The 18,900-nt window shown below is 39.2% G+C and overlaps 1 protein-coding gene and 1 long non-coding RNA gene across 2 annotated transcripts in view; both read left to right on the top strand.

The window, feature by feature from the left end:
* DIAPH2 (diaphanous related formin 2) overlaps positions 1-18,900 on the top strand; it is a 340,556-nt gene that overhangs the window by 104,020 nt on the left and 217,636 nt on the right. The window contains exons 19-20 of the mRNA XM_083722729.1: positions 15,125-15,229; positions 16,537-16,631. Of these exons, the coding sequence (XP_083578855.1) occupies positions 15,125-15,229; positions 16,537-16,631 (200 nt within the window). The remainder of the gene's footprint in view (positions 1-15,124; positions 15,230-16,536; positions 16,632-18,900) is intronic.
* On the top strand, positions 755-6,959 carry LOC310837096. Its single transcript, XR_014560431.1, has 2 exons — positions 755-2,755; positions 3,133-6,959. It is a non-coding gene; the product is annotated as an uncharacterized lncRNA (long non-coding RNA).

Below are 18,900 nucleotides of genomic sequence, written 5' to 3'. Positions count from 1 at the left end.
TTATGAAGTTAACTTATCAGGACAGAATATTCCTATAGCTATATTATATATAGATAATATAGCAATAGCAATACAGTGGTACCTCGCAAGACGAATGCCTCACAAGACGAAAAACGCGCAAGAAGAAAGAGTTTTCCGTTTTTTGAGTCATTCCGCAAGACGAATTTCCCTATGGGCTTGCTTCGCAAGACAAAACGTCTTGCGAGTTCTTGCGAGTTTGTTTCTTTTTTCTTAAAGCCGCTAATAGCCGCTAATAGCCGCTAAGCCGCTAATAGCCGTGCTTTGCAAGACGAAAAAACCGCAAGATGAAGAGACCTGCGGAACGGATTAATTTCGTCTTGCGAGGCACCACTGTATATATTGCTATTTGTCAACTTGGAGTCAACTTGGAGTTCCAGTTTCCTAGCTTAGAAATGACAGAATCCTTAAAGAAAACACATATATTTTCCTCCAAATTTGTCGCAACTTTGCAGATATCCACAGTAGTAATCTCTGCAATGAGCGGAAAAAGGACATTTTGAATTCTAGGATGTGTGTTACATCCCTATCTAGGTTGGTGACAAAGGGCATTAAAACAAAGTATTGAACTCATCTAAGCTTTTAAAATCAATACTAAGTTGCTACCCAAGCAAGAGTAGCTATTATGCTTGACCACAATTAAACTCCTAATGATACAGCCTGGGAAATGCTAGCCATTTTAATATAACTTCTGTCTAGCTATCACCAGTGGGAATGGGTGACTTCTAAAAGATGAACAATGCTTCAAGTATGACCATTAGAAAGTAAATGATCAATAGCAAAGAAAATGAGACATTTAACTCGAATTTATTAAGGTATATTTTTAGACTGGAATTGAGACTGTGTGGGAGAAAAATGGAAGTGCCACAGTAGGAATTTGATCTATTTCTGTTTTCACCTATCTTATAGTTGCAGTGCAGACACTGTTTCCTGTCATAGTTAGGAGACTGGGGCATTCTGTGACCTTGCTTGCACCTTGTTCTGCTCTCTCAAAGTCTTCCCTCTTCATTTGCTTTGACCTTAACTTATTTATTTATTCAACTTATTAGCCGCTTACTACAAAAAAATCTAAAGTGTCTTGCGGAAATGTAAGGAGCCAAAAAGGCATTGTTTAAAAGCAAAAGGATACATTTCAATAACTAGTAACCCCCCCCCCCCGAAAATAGCAGAAAAATTCAGCAGCAATAACATTTCAACAAATAGCTCACTATACAACTAGAGGCAGTCCTGCCTGGGAGAAGAGATGTTTTAACCTGGTACCAGAAATATGTGAATGATGGCAGCAGATGGACCTCACAGGAAAGAGCAATCCACAGATGGATTGTCACAGCTGGAAAGGCCATCCTGCAGAAGGCTTTAGATGAAGACTGAATGGTTCAGGCAGGTTCATAACAGGAGAGGTGCTCTGAAAGAATGTTGTTGTGATCCTGTCTGTAAAGGGCTTTTTAGCTTAAAACTAGCACTTTGAATTGGGTTTGGAAACATATAGGCAACCTGACCAACTGTGCCAAGATCAGTGTTAGGTAATTGTCTCTCCTCAAGCCTATCAGCAGTTCGGCAGCCAGATTCTGCTCTGACTGCAATTTCTGGATCGTCTTAAAAGGCAGTTGCCATAGAATGCATTTCATTAATTTAATCTCGAGGTTACTAGAGCACAGAGGACTGCAGCCAGGTTATCCCTGTCCAGGTAGGTCACAGCTGGGCAACTCACTAAAGCTGGTGTCACTGCATGCCACCAAGGTTGCCTGTACCTCAAGTGACTCCCAAATGATAGATCTTCTCTTTCAGAGGGAGCGTGACCTCTGCCAAAAGCAGGCTAAACATCACAAGTATGGTCAGAGAACCATCTACCCGCCATGTCTCAGTCTTGGCTGCATGAACCTGCAGTTTACTGGGCTTCACCCAGCTCATTATTGCAACCACGAAACAGACTGACACATTCACCACCTGATCTGCAGAAGATGAAGAGGAGAAATAGAGGGGAAGACAAAACTTTTCTTTGGTTGCAATTCATTATTTAAGTGGGCAGAATACTTTTCAGAGCAAGCAATCTTGAATACACCTCCTTAAGGGAAAGAGCTGCTTCTTTTTCTTGTATGTCATATGCTTCCTTCCAGAAATAGAAGACAACAGTAGCTTTTAGCACTCAAAGTGTATTTTATTTTAAAATTGTTATAGTTTAATCCTCTCTCAAGTTTTTCCTCACTCTTTAATTTTAAAATGATTTGTACAGTAAGGAAAGTGTGATTTCTGAGACAGTTGCGCAGCTTTCTGCAGTAATATATAGCGGTATACCTTTGAATGGTATGTAGACAATGATTTTTGGAACTTTTTATGGGCATTTTGTGTTTCTACTCTCAAGGCAGTGAATCAGCCCACTGCTTGAAAAGACACAGGAAAGAAAGAGAAAGGAGGGGGACAGACAATGTTGAAACAGTAATTTATAATTGGGTTTTCCATGTTGTAATCCATTCATTCCTTAAACAAGAGTACTTGCTAACTGGTTGCTATAAAAGACTAAATTTGCAACTAAAGACCTAGATAGCACTTCTAATTCTTCTTAATTCAGTTTATATAATGCCACCCATCCCTAAAAGGCTCCAGAGTGGGATGCATAAAATACAAAAATGGAAGAAGAAAATTCAGCAAATAAGCAGCCAAACATTTCCAAACACAAATAAGCATGTAATAAAAATAAATAAATAACTGGCATAGTTCCTTAAACCCTCCCATAAAGGTAAAGGTAAAGGTACCCCTGCCTGTACGGGCCAGTCTTGACAGACTCTGGGGTTGTGCGCTCATCTCACTTAAGAGGCCAGGGGCCAGCGCTGTCCGGAGACACTTCCGGGTCACGTGGCCAGCGTGACATCGCTGCTCTGGTGAGCCAGAGCCGCACACGGAAACGCCATTTACCTTCCCGCTGGTAAGCAGTCCCTATTTATCTACTTGCACCCGGAGGTGCTTTCGAACTGCTAGGTTGGCAGGCGCTGGGACCGAGCAGCGGGAGCGCACCCCGCCGCAGGGATTCGAACCGCCGACCTTTCGATCAGCAAGTCCTAGGCGCTGAGGCTTTAACCCACAGCGCCACCTGCGTCCCTAAAAACCCTCCCATAGCTTTGTGCAAAGAGGTGTCTTCAACTGCTGTTGAAAGGTAAACAATGTCAGTGCCAGACACAAGTCAGAGGAAGGTCATTCCACAGATGGGGCACAACTGCTAAGGCTGTATCCTGTATCTAGTGCCCTGTGCTTTTCACCTGGTAAGGGAAAAGGTGGGCATTCAGTTGTAGTGAGGTGTTTCTTCAGGTATTTGGGTCCCACATTATTTAGAGCTTTCAACACATTGAATTGAGTTAAGAAATAAATAGGCAACCAGTACTACACTATTGTTAAATGTAACCAGTTAACCACTATGGCATCTTCATTCTGCGCTAGATATCGATTCTGAGCTATCTTCAAAGCAGCCACAAGTTTGACACTGTTTCACACACTAGCTAAACCTTATAATAGGTACTTGTTGCCACTGATACCACTTGGGCTTCTAGTGACAAAGCTAGTTCTAGAAGTATACCCAAGCTATGCATCTTCATTGAAGGGAAGTGCAGAGCAGGCTATATGTGCAATATTCAGATGCAGTGATCTCTAATCCATAGCGCCATCATCTTGTCAGGATTCATTTTCAGTTTGATGGCTAATGTCTAGTCTGATACTAATATTTAAATATATTCATATGTTTAAGGCCCATATTTATCCATGCTCAACCATGACACCTTCTAGATGATTGGTAAAACTTTTCCTACTTGAATTTGTCAAATCTTGTTTCTAGAGTCCTCTTTCTTAGTGGCAATCACTCATAAATTAAATGTTAATTATGCATTTGTAAAAACTTGGTATCTCGGCCTGCAATTTCACTGAATTCAAATGAGACTTCAGTGCTCTCTGGATCTTTGAAATGTGGTTGACTATTAACCATTCCATTATACAGTGGCTTGAATACTGATATAAATATGTGAAAGAGAAGCTTTATTTGGGTCAGAAATATTTTCAGTCAGTTTTTGAACGTATTGGTAGAGGAATATTGATGGCACCAGAAACATATGCGACTAATGTTTGCCTGAAACTGTATCTGTTCTTCTATCACTTTTGTATATGGGGACTGATTAAAAACAAATAATACTAATAATAATTTTATTGTTTATACCCCAACCAACTGGCTGGGTTTTCCCAGCCACTCTGGGCGGCTTCTGGCAAAATATAAAAAATAATAAAATGTCAGACATTAAAATCCTCCCTGAACAGGGCTGCCTTCAGATGTTTTCTAAAAGTTGTGTAATTCTTTATCTCCCTGACATAGAAAACCTGAATAAGTGATATAATTTTTTTTAATGGTGATAACCACAGTAATACATGTAATTCATAAACTTAAAGAGGATATATTGTTTGCAGCTGCCACATTATACAAGGTTTTTTAAAGGCTGAAATTGGAATATATCAAAGACTTTACCCAGTATTTTGTAATGAATGCAGTTCTATTAGAAATTGGAAACTTGTATGCAAGCAATATAGATTGTCTGATTTGTATAGGCAGAAAAAGGTTTAACATCAAGTGAATATGCTATGCCTATTCCCTTATCTGGATAAATGCTGATGAATATGTATTTTTTTGCGCGGGCACATATGGCAAAAGAGAGAAATGTACAAAATAAGATGAAGGATCTGAAATATTTGTGGCAAAAGTAGGTACTTTGAAGTTTTGGATAAATAGCTGAACTATGTGGAATACTTATCTCTTTCCCTGTTTTTTCATGTTTATCCCAGGTGGAGTTTGTGTATTTAATTAAAATGAAGAAGAATATTTACAGGTGTTCTTCTACTATGTTAATTTAAATTCAAGGATAAAGTAGAATTATTCATACAAACTCTCAGTAGAATGCTTCTGGCAGAAGACTTTATATCTATGTAATAAGTAACTCTTTGGACTAAGAATTGTGTTTGCTATGTTCACAGCTGTCTTTCAACAACCAGTGTCTGAAAACCAGTTAAAAGAAACTGGCCTTTTGGTTATGAAGTTTGTTAATGAATCACTTACAGAGGGCTGTTTGCTGAAAGGCCTTAATGTTTGTTAAAATGTCAAGGATCTCTTCTATGTGTATACACAAAAACACAGAGATGCTTAATAGTATTCCCAGGCTGTAAATCATGCTAATTGTCACAAGTTGATAATGGAGAAGGGAAACTCCAGAGGTTTGATTTCTATAACTCACAACTGGATTTTAATAACAATATAATGATTATAAAAATAGAGGAATATGTCTCCTCATCTTCTGTTACTCAAAGAGAGTCACATTTTAAAATATTAATATTCATATTATATCACATTAAGTCAAATAGGTGTTATTTTGGCAGGTTAACATCTAATTGGTGAATCATAAACAGCACTGAATCTGTCCCGGAATTGTTTTGTTTTTTTATTCACTTAAAAAATAAAGGTTCTGGAAAGAGTTGGTTGTAATGATATACATTGCACTTTGTTTAGGTATGCATGAATAATCTGAAGCTGACTCCATCAGGCTGGCTGATGAAGCAACATTATCTCACATGCTTTTGGTTTTGTTCTTATGCTAGCACTGACAAACAGATGCAACTTTACATCAATTATTCTTCTCATTTTTAATGTAGTTTTCGTATCTGGCAGGCTTTGATACAGTAACTTTTGATTTAACTTGATATCACAGTCTGAAAATGAATCCTCCTTGTCCTTAAAAAACAAAACAAAAAACCACCTTGTCAGGATTGTTGGCTTTTATGATTACAGGGAGGATTGGAATGCAGCAGAGACACTTTATTTTCACTGCAGGAGCTGATAAATGTGCAATTTGCATCTCTTCCAGGTGGCATCATATGTATGCAGTTAGATCACACAGCTGTTGACTTAATTGGAAAATGGGTGTGGCTAGCAGGTGCTTTGGAAATCTGGGATGAAGAGCTATTCTCAATTCATCTCGTATTGTATTGTCTTCAGCAGGTTGGGGAATATGGATAATTTCATCAACGGCATCTGATTCCGTATCAGTCTGTCTTCTCCCTCTACCCCTGGCCCAATATTGAGTATTGTCATGTGGAAGATAATAGTGAATATCTGCTTCCATAAAGCCCAAGTGATCACAGTTGTAATATAATTTTCTCTGAGAATACCCTGGATGTAACATTAGAAAATTTCTGTGAAGCTGCTAGAATTTTCTTATTTTTTGTTTCTTGTACATAGGAATTTTACAAAGTTCTGACCATTTGGTAGACTAGTTGTTTATCCTTTTTCTATTTCTCTGTAGAGTCTAAGTCCTTGTAACAAGTTATACGGAATAACTTTGATATATTCTATTGCAACACCCAGAAGAGCCTGCCTTTTGAGTAAATGTCAAAATGGTAATAGTGTTTCATCTTGTATGCTCAGCGACAAAAATGGGGAGTTTTTAGGAGGCTAAATAATTTTACCCGGCTCTGAAAGCCTTTCTTATCTATTGTTATGTAGGAAGGGATGTTGTTGAAGTCTTCCCACAGGAAAGGATACATGCTGACTGTGACTGGGGTGAACAGGGTGCATTGCTTATGAAAGCAGAATTGTATATTGAAGAATTTTGTAAAAAGAGAAATCCTTATTTAAATAGTGTCCAGGTCCACTTGTGAATTGTTAAGAAAAAGTCATTGTAAATTGTTGTCTTTATTCATAACAAATGGACATCTGGCTGCAGAAATAAAAATTGCTTAGAAACAGGTCAAGCAGCAGTAAAGATATCACTAATTCTACTATCTTACATTATGTTCCCTAAGTTAATCAAGCCCACCTATTTAGAGGTTTCAGGTGCATTAATTCTGTGAGAGAAGGTGTGTGTGTGTGTGTGTGTGTGTGTGTGTGTGTGTGTAGAAGTTAAGGAGAAAAAAGAAAAGGGAAAATCTGTGTTTATATTCAAGTTTTGATGTCGTCTCTTACTGCTTTTGAAATTTAACTGCCTTTTACAAAAACTATTAGCTGGTTTGCTAAACCAAGCCTTGTTTTAGTGAGACCACATAAACATGTAGCCTATGGAGGGGAGCTCACAACTGCTAGTCTTTTTAATGGGAGCAGGTGGCACTGTGGTCTAAACCACTGAGCCTCTTGGGCATGCTAATCAGAAGGTCGGCAGCTGGAATCCGCATGATGGGGTGAGCTCCCGTTGCTCTGTCCCAGCTTCTGCCAACCTAGCAGTTCGAAAGCACACCAGTGCAAGTAAATAAATAGGTACTGATGTGGCGGGAAGGTAGATGGCGTTTCCGTGCCCACTGGCTTACGTCACGGTGTTCCGTTGCACCAGAAGTGGTTTAGTCATGCTGGCCACATGACCCAGAAAGCTGTCTGTGGACAAATGTTGGCTCCCTTGGCCTGAAGTGAGAGGAGCGCTCTCACCTTTGATTGGACTTAACTGTCCAGACGTCCTTTACCTTTTTTACCTTTAATCTTTTTTAAAGCAACATTGTGCTAAGCTAAGCTAAACCAAGGTTTGGCTTAGAATGCCACCGAAACTGAGACTCGTGGTTAAACTCTTTCTTCACTAACTATTAGCTATAGCCAATGCTTTTTTAAAAAAAATAATGTTTAGGTATACTCTCATTTTGACTCAAGAAAATCACCATTTTATAGTTCGAATCGGGTAAAATAAATACAGTAAATGGACAAAAGTACAAAGATTCACAAAATGTTTAGGGGTATGTGTCCCCTTGTGTCCCCCTAAAAAAAAGCACTGGTTATAGCCAATAACAGTTGGGTAGACCAGGATTGGATAGCAATGTTTTTGAGTTATAGCTATCGTCAGTTGCTTGGGTCACGCTAATTACCTTGCTTCAGTGGACCTATCCTACATTCTTCTTTCTGTTTAGTCTTTATTCCTTGTCAGATCTCACCCACCTTCCCTTTCAAGATCAGTACTTGCCACTTCACCATTTTTCAAGTGAAGAATTGCATTTAAACCATCTCTCCATAGCTGCCTTTAAGTATCATGTATGTTAAGAAATAAACTTCATCAAAATATTCTCAGAGTTGCTAGATTTCAGAGGAATCCTGTTAGCATTGAATTCTAGGGAGTTTTTTTAAAGTAGGGGGAACAAAACACCTGGAGGAAATTTGCTTGGAATGATGAACAGGGGTATTATTTATATATTTCCTTCTTTAAAAAATCATTAAAAGGCTCAGAAAGATTGCTATTGTATTACAAAGTGCTGCATTTGGCCTCTCTTCCATTGTATTGCTTCACAGAGGGCACCTCCCTCCCTTCCTCTTAGGAACAAAATCTTTATTCTCTTTCCCATGAGTTACCTGAAAGAGTCAGAACTGCGCTCTAAGCAAAAGCAGACAGAGCTCCATTCTGATATGACCCAGGAGCAGTTCTGACTGTCACGAACAATTCCTTCCTTGGGGATTTGGTTGCAGTGCATCCCTTCAGAATGCATCATTGCCCTTATTGTGTCCCAAACTAAATGGACACTTGTACTAAACAGGCAAGTGTGTGTGGTGGGGGGAGGCTAGCGGTCACATTGATTTTGTGAAACTTTTCCCATCTATAAAATAGAACTTTAGATATAGATTTCACATACTGCTCCCCCCTAAATTTCAGACACAATTTTTATACAGTTGGAGGAAGCAGGCAATACTACCATAACTTAGGTATTTAATGGTTCATAAGAATAATACTGTTAAACATCATTGTAGATCACCCTGAATAAGAATTCTTGTTGAAGAGAATTAATGATGTTGTATCCTGGCAACCTGACCGGGGTGGGGGTTGAGGAGGGAGAGAAACCACTTAACCACAGCTTGAATAATGTTTAAAGGCTAATAATTTTAACAAAGACTCTTCTACTCTCTTATTTTTGAAAGCCAACCATGAAACTGTCTAGAAAAAATGAAAGTAGAAAGCTATCCATTTTCTATTAATTTCTCTGTATACTACAAATGCTTCAGAATACTTCAACATTTTAATTAAGTGTGGGTAAAATGTTATGACTGAAACAGAAGGTAATAAGCCCACTTGTTTAAATCCTCTGCTTCATAAGAACAAGTTTCACGTATTATAAACATGAAGAAATTTAAGTGGTGCTGTACTGACCTCTTGTTCTATATTCCGGCTGCTTTTCTTCAGTTGCATTGTGATTTCATCATTCAGTGTTGAGTGCTGTGTGCCACGTACACTACATGCTGACTTTTCATATCTCTTGAACTTTCCACAACAGAGGGTTCATAAGCACTAAAGTGTTAGTCTATTTTCCAGGATACTCACTCCCTTTAACATCATTCTTTCCGCATGGAGTCATAAACACAAAGGGAAATGGCTTTCTGATAGTCAAATATGCATTCGAACCTGGGGGTTCGAACCAGGCAACAATTAATAACATGTAGTAAAGTCTCTTAAAACTGAAACACCTACTTAAGAATGCTACCTTATTTACTAGCCATGAATGCTTAAGCAATTGTAAAACTTACATTGCTTTATGCTTCCCCCATCCCTTTCAGGAGGAATTTCAAAATACTAGGAAGCAAGCATGACAGCGCTGCATCATAATTTCATGAGTGGTGATGATCAGAGGTTTAGTGGTTCATAAGAATGCCCCCTTTTTTATTTCATTATATCTATTTTTAAAATTAATATATCACCCTTGGGTATGTGGAATGTTAGGGAGGAATAGCACCTCTGGTGGGGGACATGTTGTACCCCCCTCTGGGGTAGTTTATCCACCTTTGGTTCCCACCCTGCACTCAGCTCTCACCCGTGGCCCCTAGAAGCAGTCAACATGCAACAGTGGCCACATCCCTGGAAACGACTTTGACTGGCCGGCTAAACCAGGTGTCTCAAACCTTTGGTGAGTTAAGGACTGCCCCAACTTGCAAAAAAGGGCTCTGGTGGATTGAGTAGACAAGGCCAATAGTTGGTCCAGCACTCCAGAAGGTGAAATGAGGGGCAGATGGGGCTTGCCAACCTCAAGATGGAACCTTGAGATGGAAGATAACCCATCTCGTAGAAGGAAAGCTCCAATCCAAAACCTCTGCTGCCTTATGGCTGTACTCATTCATTAGAAAGGCTTTGGGAGTAAGCCCCGAGGAAAAATCTTCTACCAGTCTTTGCAGCCACAGCAGGCGCACTCCATTGTCTTTTGAGATAGCAAAAACAAATACTAGGAATCTCATGGTGGTTAACAGCATAAATATACAAAATAATAATTTTTTAAAATAATAAAAACATGAACTAAACCAAAGCAATCCAGTAACCCTCCCTCCAACAAACAAATTTTAAAGGACATAGAATGTTAATCAGCCAAAAGCTTAGTTGAAGAGGAATGTTTTAGCCTTGCACCTAAAGATGTATAATGAAGGTGCCAGGTGAGCCTCCCTGGAGAGAGCATTCCACAAATGGGGAGCAACTGTAGAAAAGGCCTGTTCTTACGTTGCCACATTCCGGATGCTTCATTCATTAGCTCCTGTTCTGCCCCTCATAGTAAACTGTACTGCTCTAGGGTAGGATTAGCAGCATTTACTAGTGTGCCTTCCCAAGTAAGTAAGTGTCTTCAAAATGTAAAAGTTCATGATCCTACCAAATTAATAATTAATGACACATTCAACATGAAAAAGAAGCTTCAGGGGAGGCCAAAATGTTTTCTGAAATGCTTCTCTCCAGCTTCAATTTCATACTTGTTTATTGCTGTATTCAGTGAATCTTTCTTCCCATATAGTGGTACCTCAGGTTACAAACACTTCATGTTACAGACTCCGCTAACCTGGAAGTAGTACTTTGGGTTAAGAACTTTGCTCCAGGCTGAGAACAGAAATCCGGCGCTGGATGTGTGGCGGCAGCAGGAGGCCCATTAGCTAAAGTGGTACCTCAGGTTAAGAACGCTTTCAGGTTAAGAACGGACTACCGGAACGAATTAAGTTTGTAACCAAAGGTACCACTCTACACATAAAAACTGCATCTTCCTATACAGGGATACCTTGGGTTACATACGCTTCAGGTTACATACGCTTCAGGTTACAGATTCCGCTAACCCAGAAATAGTATCTCGGGTAAAGAACTTTGATTCAGGATGAGAACAGAAATAGCGCGGCGGTGGTGGTGACAGCGGCAGCAGCAGCAGCAGCAGATGGCCCCATTAGCTACAGTGGTGCTTCAGGTTAAGAACAGTTTCAGGTTAAGAACGGACCTCCGGAACGAATTAAATACTTAACCCGAGGTATACATAAAAAAATTAAGGTTGTTGCCATGCTGTGCACTTCACAGGGGGTGGCCTTGTGAACTCCAGCCTGAGGACCAGTAGGCAGGAGATTGATGAAGCAGCTTTGATGGTTGTTGGCCAAGAGACACTGTTTAATGGAATGGGGAAAGCCATTCTGTGACTTGTGAAGCACCCAGCATTAAAAGCAGTTGCCACAAAATTTAACAGAGGGAGGAGAGGTTATTCACAGAGCAGTTTGACAAGCTGCTCTGTGAAGAGCCTCTTCACTTTAAAAGGGGATGAGGCAAGCTGTGAGGGGAGGGAAAAGAGCTTGGGGTAAGCTGTGGGGAAGGCTGGTGGTGGGAGATAGGTGAGGTGGTAGGGAAATGGTCAGATGTGTGGGGAAGGCGTTAGCAGATAGATGAGAAGGGTGATTAGGGAAAGCAGGGGAGGCAGTCTCTAGTAGTAGCATATTTATGCTTGAAAGCTAGCACTTTCTGATAACAGTCATGTCCTTACAGAGTCTATGAGGTTTTACTGTATAGTGATGTCACTAAGGGAAATGAAGCTATTTCAAAGGGAAGGCATGACTTTCTGAATATCACATTTTCCTCACTTGAATTAGTAGGGCCTTATCACTGGGTCTTTTAAGGTAGGGCCTTTTCATTGTCTCCCATTCAACATCATGGCAAGTGAAGCTGTATCTTTTCCTCTGGGCTTTTGGAGGCAAGAATGAATAGTTCATTGTGGTCAGTGTGTGGTACCTGTTGTGCTCTTATGTTGTCCTCTCTTTATACTGAGTGTACTTTGTATGAATTTTAATTGGTTTTAGAAATATGTATTGGTTTGTTTTAAAATGTAGTATACCAACCTAGGGGGACACGGGTGGCGCTGTGGGTTAAACCATCTTGGTTCTGCCCTTTATGAAACATGCATAGTAAGATGCCCTAAAACGTTCACAGTACAGATGTTATCTTGATTCCTAAAAGCATATGCTATTAAATAGGTAATGCAAGCCTTTCCAGCCAATTAGATTTGAAAACTTTCTTTTGACTGGAATAGTGATTTAAGACTTTTCTTTATGGGAACAGATAGGCACTGTTTGTTTGCAGCTGTTTTGTAACCCTGCAAAAGACGCGATTAGTGGCAGTGTTAAATCAATAAGTATTTAACGGTTCACAGTGTGACAAACTTACCTCATGATAACCTGAACTGTCATCCAGAGAATATCAAACTGTATCTTCTTCTGCTGAATGAGAACCAATTTTGGGTGTGTGGAGGTGGGGTGTGTGTGTCATTTCTCTCTGTCTAACCTTACTTGATTATAGAGGTATTCTTCTGTGTTGGCAAAGCAGTTGCTAAAAGTACTTCATATCAGTTTGGTGAATGCATTACACTATTGCTACTTACGTTTTCATCTATCACAGCTGAATAGTTTCATAAATGTATCCTGTAAAACAGAGGTGGAAAACTCTAGTCCATGGGCTCACCAATTAGGCTCACCAGGTATCCTCATTTGGCTCTCAAGGCTGTTTAAGCCAAGGCCACCCAGATGTCTTATCACCTGACATCATATGACATCAGCTAAGCCATGCCCACTTGTTTATCAGCTGTCATCAAACAGTGGTGAATTCAAGCCATTGCTGTAAAGAAATGTTCCTTTGCAGCTGCGGCTTAACATTATTATTTTAATTTTGTACCTTATCTCATCATGCTGCTGAGTATTTGATGGGATAAGGTGCCCAATTCAAAAATTCAAACATCACCTAAGCTGAAGTTGTAGCTGCACACTCCCAACTGAACCTTTGTAGCCACAGCTTTACATTGCCTTGACTTTGTTTATTAAATTTATACACCACAGTTCCTCCCAAATTTGTTAGGGGATTGACTGTTGATGTGATTTGAGGAGGGTTGGCTGTAGTCTTCCAGCCAAAAGTTGTTCTCCATCTCTGCTGTAAAATTATACCACTGTATATTTTTTTGCTGTACTTTCCCTTATGAGAGTAGAGTAGTCAAACTGGGAGATCAAAAATGTTGGTTTGTTCATTTGTCCCACTGGGAAAGGAAATTGTTGATGGCCGCAGGTAGACTCTGCCGTGAGAGAAATGCTCCCTACCTCATAACATTATTTTTTAAAAACTAATCCATCCTTCATCAGAACATATGGGGGGCACAACATAAATAGAAATTTAAAATACAGAATCAAAACATAACAGATAAACAATACAATAATAAAGACCAACACAGTGAGACGTCTCTGGATGCCTCTTTGATGGGGGGGGTGAGGTAGTTGTTTGGAGTTGATGGCATAGTTCTGGACTAGTATCAACTAGCTTGAATGATCAAACTAGTATTTTTATAGTACTATTATATTTGAAGATGAAGATTCAGTAAAATTGTGTTAGTCAGTGCAGACAATACTTCTTCCAAAACACGTGCCAATCCATAGGTTAGCAGTACATCACAGAATCTATATCTGGAGGTGACTGCATGTGTGGAAGTACATTGCTCTGCACTCATTTATGATATCCTGGATGATGTGTCTTTTATACTTTTTCATCATAAATTGTGTCAATTCAGTTTCCCTGTTCCTGTAACTAAATTTGTTTGGAAGCTGTTATTGGCATGAGATATTGTGAATCTGAGTTTTGATTCTGAGATCTTAGTAATTATAAATGTAAGCTACTATTCTACAAATATCTGACAACTGAGTATTTGAACGACTGGATATTCCTGTACCTCAAAAATTGCTATATAAAACAGGCATTTTTGGTTAACAGTTCAATAACCCCTGCCTTTTGCTATATGTGGTCACTGTTGGTGACAATGTTTTGCTTTGTCTTAACGTTAGAAGAATTAAATCATGCAAAGGTAATGTTTAATGGTGTTCAGTAATTGAGTTAATGATCAAGTGTGAGACACATTAGGTATTGTGCAGCTGTTAATTTTCAAAACCCATGTGTTTCCAGATTTTGGGATGAGCTAATAGTGAAGTTTTGCTTAATTAAGTCTCTGAACCATTACATTCTTGTGGGTTTTCCTTATCACCAGAACAATTGGATGCATTTAATTTCCTTCAAATTTTTGGCTTACCTTGTTTAATTTCATTGTTTCTTGTGCGGGCACCAAGCAGGTGTCATAATAAAATTATCATTTCAGGGGAATACATTAGTTTACAGGTGTAGGCAATGCAACAATAGATCCATCTCTCAGCTGCACATGCAGTACATAGCATTAAGAGTACAATGGAAAACAAACTCTTACAGCATGTTGCATCAGCTTTTCTTCTCCTGCTTTGATAAACAAATACGTTATTGCTCACAAAATAGATCACGGTATTAAATGAAAACAAAATATTGGTTGCTTACCAACAGGTTTAATTTAGATCCTGTATTTGACTTGTTTTTTTAAGCATTTAACTCTGACTTTACCGACACCTGAACCATTTTTCATTTCTCTTGACCATGTTCCAATTAATGTGTGGCCTCATTGAAAAAATAACATAGGGATTGGCATTGCCTGGTTGCAACCAGTAGGAGGCTCTGATGTGCTGAAGAAATTGTGATAACACTTTTGTTCTCTCAAATCACTGATGTAGATGGGCAAGGGCAATAGAGCTACCTACACATCAGCTTTAGACAGTGCCTGTTGGATTTGCTCTGAAGCAGTTCATTAATCAATTTTAGCAATGACATTTTTTATTATTCCACAACAAAGTGCACATGATGGGTTGATCTCTGTTTATTAATGGAAATTCTTAAGTTTAACATAAAAAGCACAGTCATGGAAATATTGTGAAAGTTTAAACAGTTTGGGTGTAGAAGCTTTGCTTCTCTTAGGTCTGCACATACTGATAAATGTCCCCTTTGTTTAGCAGTTAAAAAGCCTGTCGAGAATACAGAAGAAAAGAAGGTGTCTCTGCCTAAGAAAAGAGTTAAAGAGCTACGGATATTGGATGGGAAGACTGCACAGAATTTGTGTATGTAATAGGTTTTTCATCTTGCACAGTCCTTGTCTGAGCCTAAACCTCAAGGGTTTTAAAAAACTTTGTGAGACCTTTCTGTTGTCATTCATTTGATAGCTAGAAAGAAATGTCTTAATGTAGAAACTGTTGCCTGACAAGCATTGCTTCATTAGCTGTGGCTCCTTGGACTGCATGAAATTTGAGGTATTAGCTAATGTTATCTGGGAGACTGTGACTCTGGACATCAGCAGTAGATGAAATTATGTTCAAGAGTACTCTGATTCAATAAGGTAATGATGGAGTGACCTGTTTCATAGTTAGGTCAAACTTGAATGCCTAGGAGAAAGAACACTCCTGTATACTTATGCCTCTCCATACTTACCAGAGCCAAGAATCTTCCTGTGCTGTTGACCATAAACAGTGTCTGAGGACACTGGTGTAACAACAAAGGTATTATTTAAGAGGCGTGGAAGTCATTTGCAATCCTAGAGTTGTCATAGAGCTGGTTCCTCTTTCATCAGGACCCGTATTTAGTTTATTTAATCAGAGTGATGCATCTTTGTACTATAACACGGGTAGCACTGTGGTCTAAACCACTGAGCCTCTTGGGCTTGCTGATTGGAAGGTCAGCAGTTCAGATCAATGTGACAGGGTGAGCCCCCGTTGCTCCGCTCTTAGCTTCTGCTAACCTAGCAGTTCGAAAGCAAACCAATGCAAGTAGATAAATAGGTGACAGGAAGGTAAATGGCGTTTCTGTGTACTCTGGCACTCATCACAGTCCCCCGTGTATCAGTAGCAGTTTATTCATGCTGGCCACATGACCCGGAAAGCTGTCTGTGGACAAATGCGTGGCCTGAAAAGTGAGATGTGCACCGCACCCCATAGTCATCTTTGACTGGACTTAACCGTCCGTCTTTTACCTGTTACTATAAGGTCATGTTTTTCTCCACCAGGCCTCACCCCCACTCCAAGACTAAATCTGGCCTGACATGAGCATTTAGAGTTTACTTAAATGCAGAAGTCTCACTTGTGTGTAGATGAGTTTATTCCCATGTTGGTGTGCACAGTGGATTAATACTTAGTGTCTCACCATAAACCCTACTGCCCCTTCCTCAAACAAAAGCCTATGCTGTAATCCTATGCCCACCTTATGTGGGAGACATGCCTAAATACCAATCATACTTAAGGTATTTTTTTTTATTGGAATGATTTTTGTTGTTGTTTAATTGATGCTTTTCCAATGACAATTTTAACGTAACAATACAAAGTAAAAGTCATTTCCATTTGACAGTAGACTCTGAAATAGTGGTGTTTCATTTCAGCAATTTTCCTGGGATCTTTCCGTATGCCTTATGAAGAAATAAAATATATTATTCTAGAAGTGGATGAATTAAAGCTGAGTGAAGCACTGATTCAGGTAAGTTAACATAGCTTCTCTTAGAATCACAGTTTAAATCATCAGAATGATAACCTATTCAATTATCCATAGCTTGGTAACATGTTCTTATTTTTATTATGTACTTTGTGGTATTATTCTGTATTTTTATGCTGTGAACCACTCTCAGATCTTTGGATAAAGGGTGGCATACAAATATAATAAATAAAATAATAATTAATAATAAATATTCACCATAGTGTGGTATGGGGTTAATGACATCACATACACCAGGGGTTGCCAATGTAGTGCCTTTCAGAAGCTGTAGAACTACTATTCCCATCATTCCTGGCCATTAGTGATGTTGGCTAAGACTAGTGAGAGTTAGAATCCAATTAGTATTTCTGCCATGGTATCTATATGAATAATAAATATCTGGGGGACACCACATTGGCTACCCCTGACATACCTGCTATAGGGAAACTGATTCAGAACGGAGCTGCTTGTAAACTTTAAATGTCTTAAATTAACACTATGATTGACCTAGATGTGTGCTCCACTTGAACCACTGTGTTGCCATCTGTAAATTTTGAAATATTAATTCACAGTGTTCATTTGAACTACATCAGAGGTGAGTAATCTATAACCCTCCAGATGTTGTTGGATTCCAACTCCCATTTGGCCCAGCCAGCATGGGCAATAGTTTGGCATCGTGGGAGTCGGAGTCCAGTAATATCTAACAAAAAATAACCAATTTGGCTTATCTATTCAGCAGAAGTTGCTTATTTCTCCACTCCAAATGCTTTCTTCACTCTTTCTGGAAAGCCTAGGACTGTTTTAAATGGGTTGTGTCCAACTAAGTTCTGCTCAAGTTCTATACAAATCACCCAACGATCCTTTTAGGAACAAATTTACAGATTAGATTGCTAATTTTATTTTAGTGGGCACTCATGTTTTAAGTTAAAAATATCTCCTCTTTGTTTGAGACCTCATCATATAGGGCAATTGGGGCAGTTAATTACCCTTTTAAAATTTGTAAACCTTCTGTTAATCTTACATTTTGTTCTATACCTGCTCCCAGTTTCTGACGCTTATGATGAGAGTAAAATGCAGAAGCCTCCCCTTGCATGCAGCCAGTAGATGTGCCTGCTCATTTAAAGATAATTTCAGGATGATTATGCAAGCACAAGCCTCAAAATGATTGGCTCCTGTGGCTTGCAAATGTCCCAAGTCAAAGGATACAAGCATGAAACTCCCCCCCCCCCAGCAATTTGGTGGAGGAAGTAGAGGGGTTAGAAAACATGATGGGGCTCTCCCCCTCTTTTCCTTGATGCTTTTTTTCAGAGGAGAGTGCAGGAAAGAGAATCTTTCATATTTAAATACTGGACTGCCAGACGACTTTCCTTGTGTTTTGGAAATAAATTTATGGAGGTTCAGAAATCTTAGTGGGAGGCAACATGCTACACAATAAGAACTATTTCCAAATTGTCATCATGTTGGGATTCCTAGTCTCCTTAAAATAAATGAATGAATGGTCCACAGGCCTTCACATATAAAGTTCCAGACAATAAAGTGAAAGGCAGCTGACTGCAAAACCCACTAACAATACATTGTTATTGCTAAAAATTAGAACAAAAAATAACCAATTTGGCTTATCTATTCAGCAGAAGTTGCTTTTTTTTTTTTTTTTTTTTGAGGAAGCTTGAAATACAAGCTTTGTAACTAAATCAGTTATATAAGATTAGGTCTGTTTTCATTTAACACAAATCCAGAATTATTGGCTTATCATTTATTTATTTATTTCGCAAAAGTGTAGCATGTGGTCTGATAGCTTTCATCTTACTCCTTCCCTGCCATGAGCAGGATAAAGAATGAAGCCTTGGTTTCATGTTATATCTGAACCAGGGATGAATAAGTGAGCAGCAAACCATTATTTAAGGTTGGTTAGCGATTGCATGCTAGACATGTCAAAAAGGGCAGGGCCAAAACCACCCTAACACATCCATCAATCCATTCATATAAACATACAACCCAACATGCAATACATTACAGTGGTGCCTCGCAAGACGAAATTAATTCGTTCTGCAAGTTTTTTCTTCTTGCAAGTTTTTCGTCTTGCGAAGCGCGGTTTCCCATAGGAATGCATTGAAAATCAATCAATGCGTTCCTATGGAAACCGCCTTCAGACCAGGTCCGGGGACAGTCTGTCCCCCGACCTCTTCTGAAGGCTGGGGGGGGGGGAAACAAGGGCTTTTCTTCCCACCCCCAGCATTTTAAAAAACCCCAGGACAGCGGACTTCTCTGAACCTCT

This window comes from Podarcis gaigeae (assembly GCF_964106915.1).
Source record: "Podarcis gaigeae genome assembly, chromosome: Z".
Lineage (NCBI taxonomy): Eukaryota > Metazoa > Chordata > Lepidosauria > Squamata > Lacertidae > Podarcis > Podarcis gaigeae.
The sequence above is the reverse complement of the archived record's forward strand: the minus strand, read 5'-3'. Positions and strand labels throughout refer to the sequence as shown.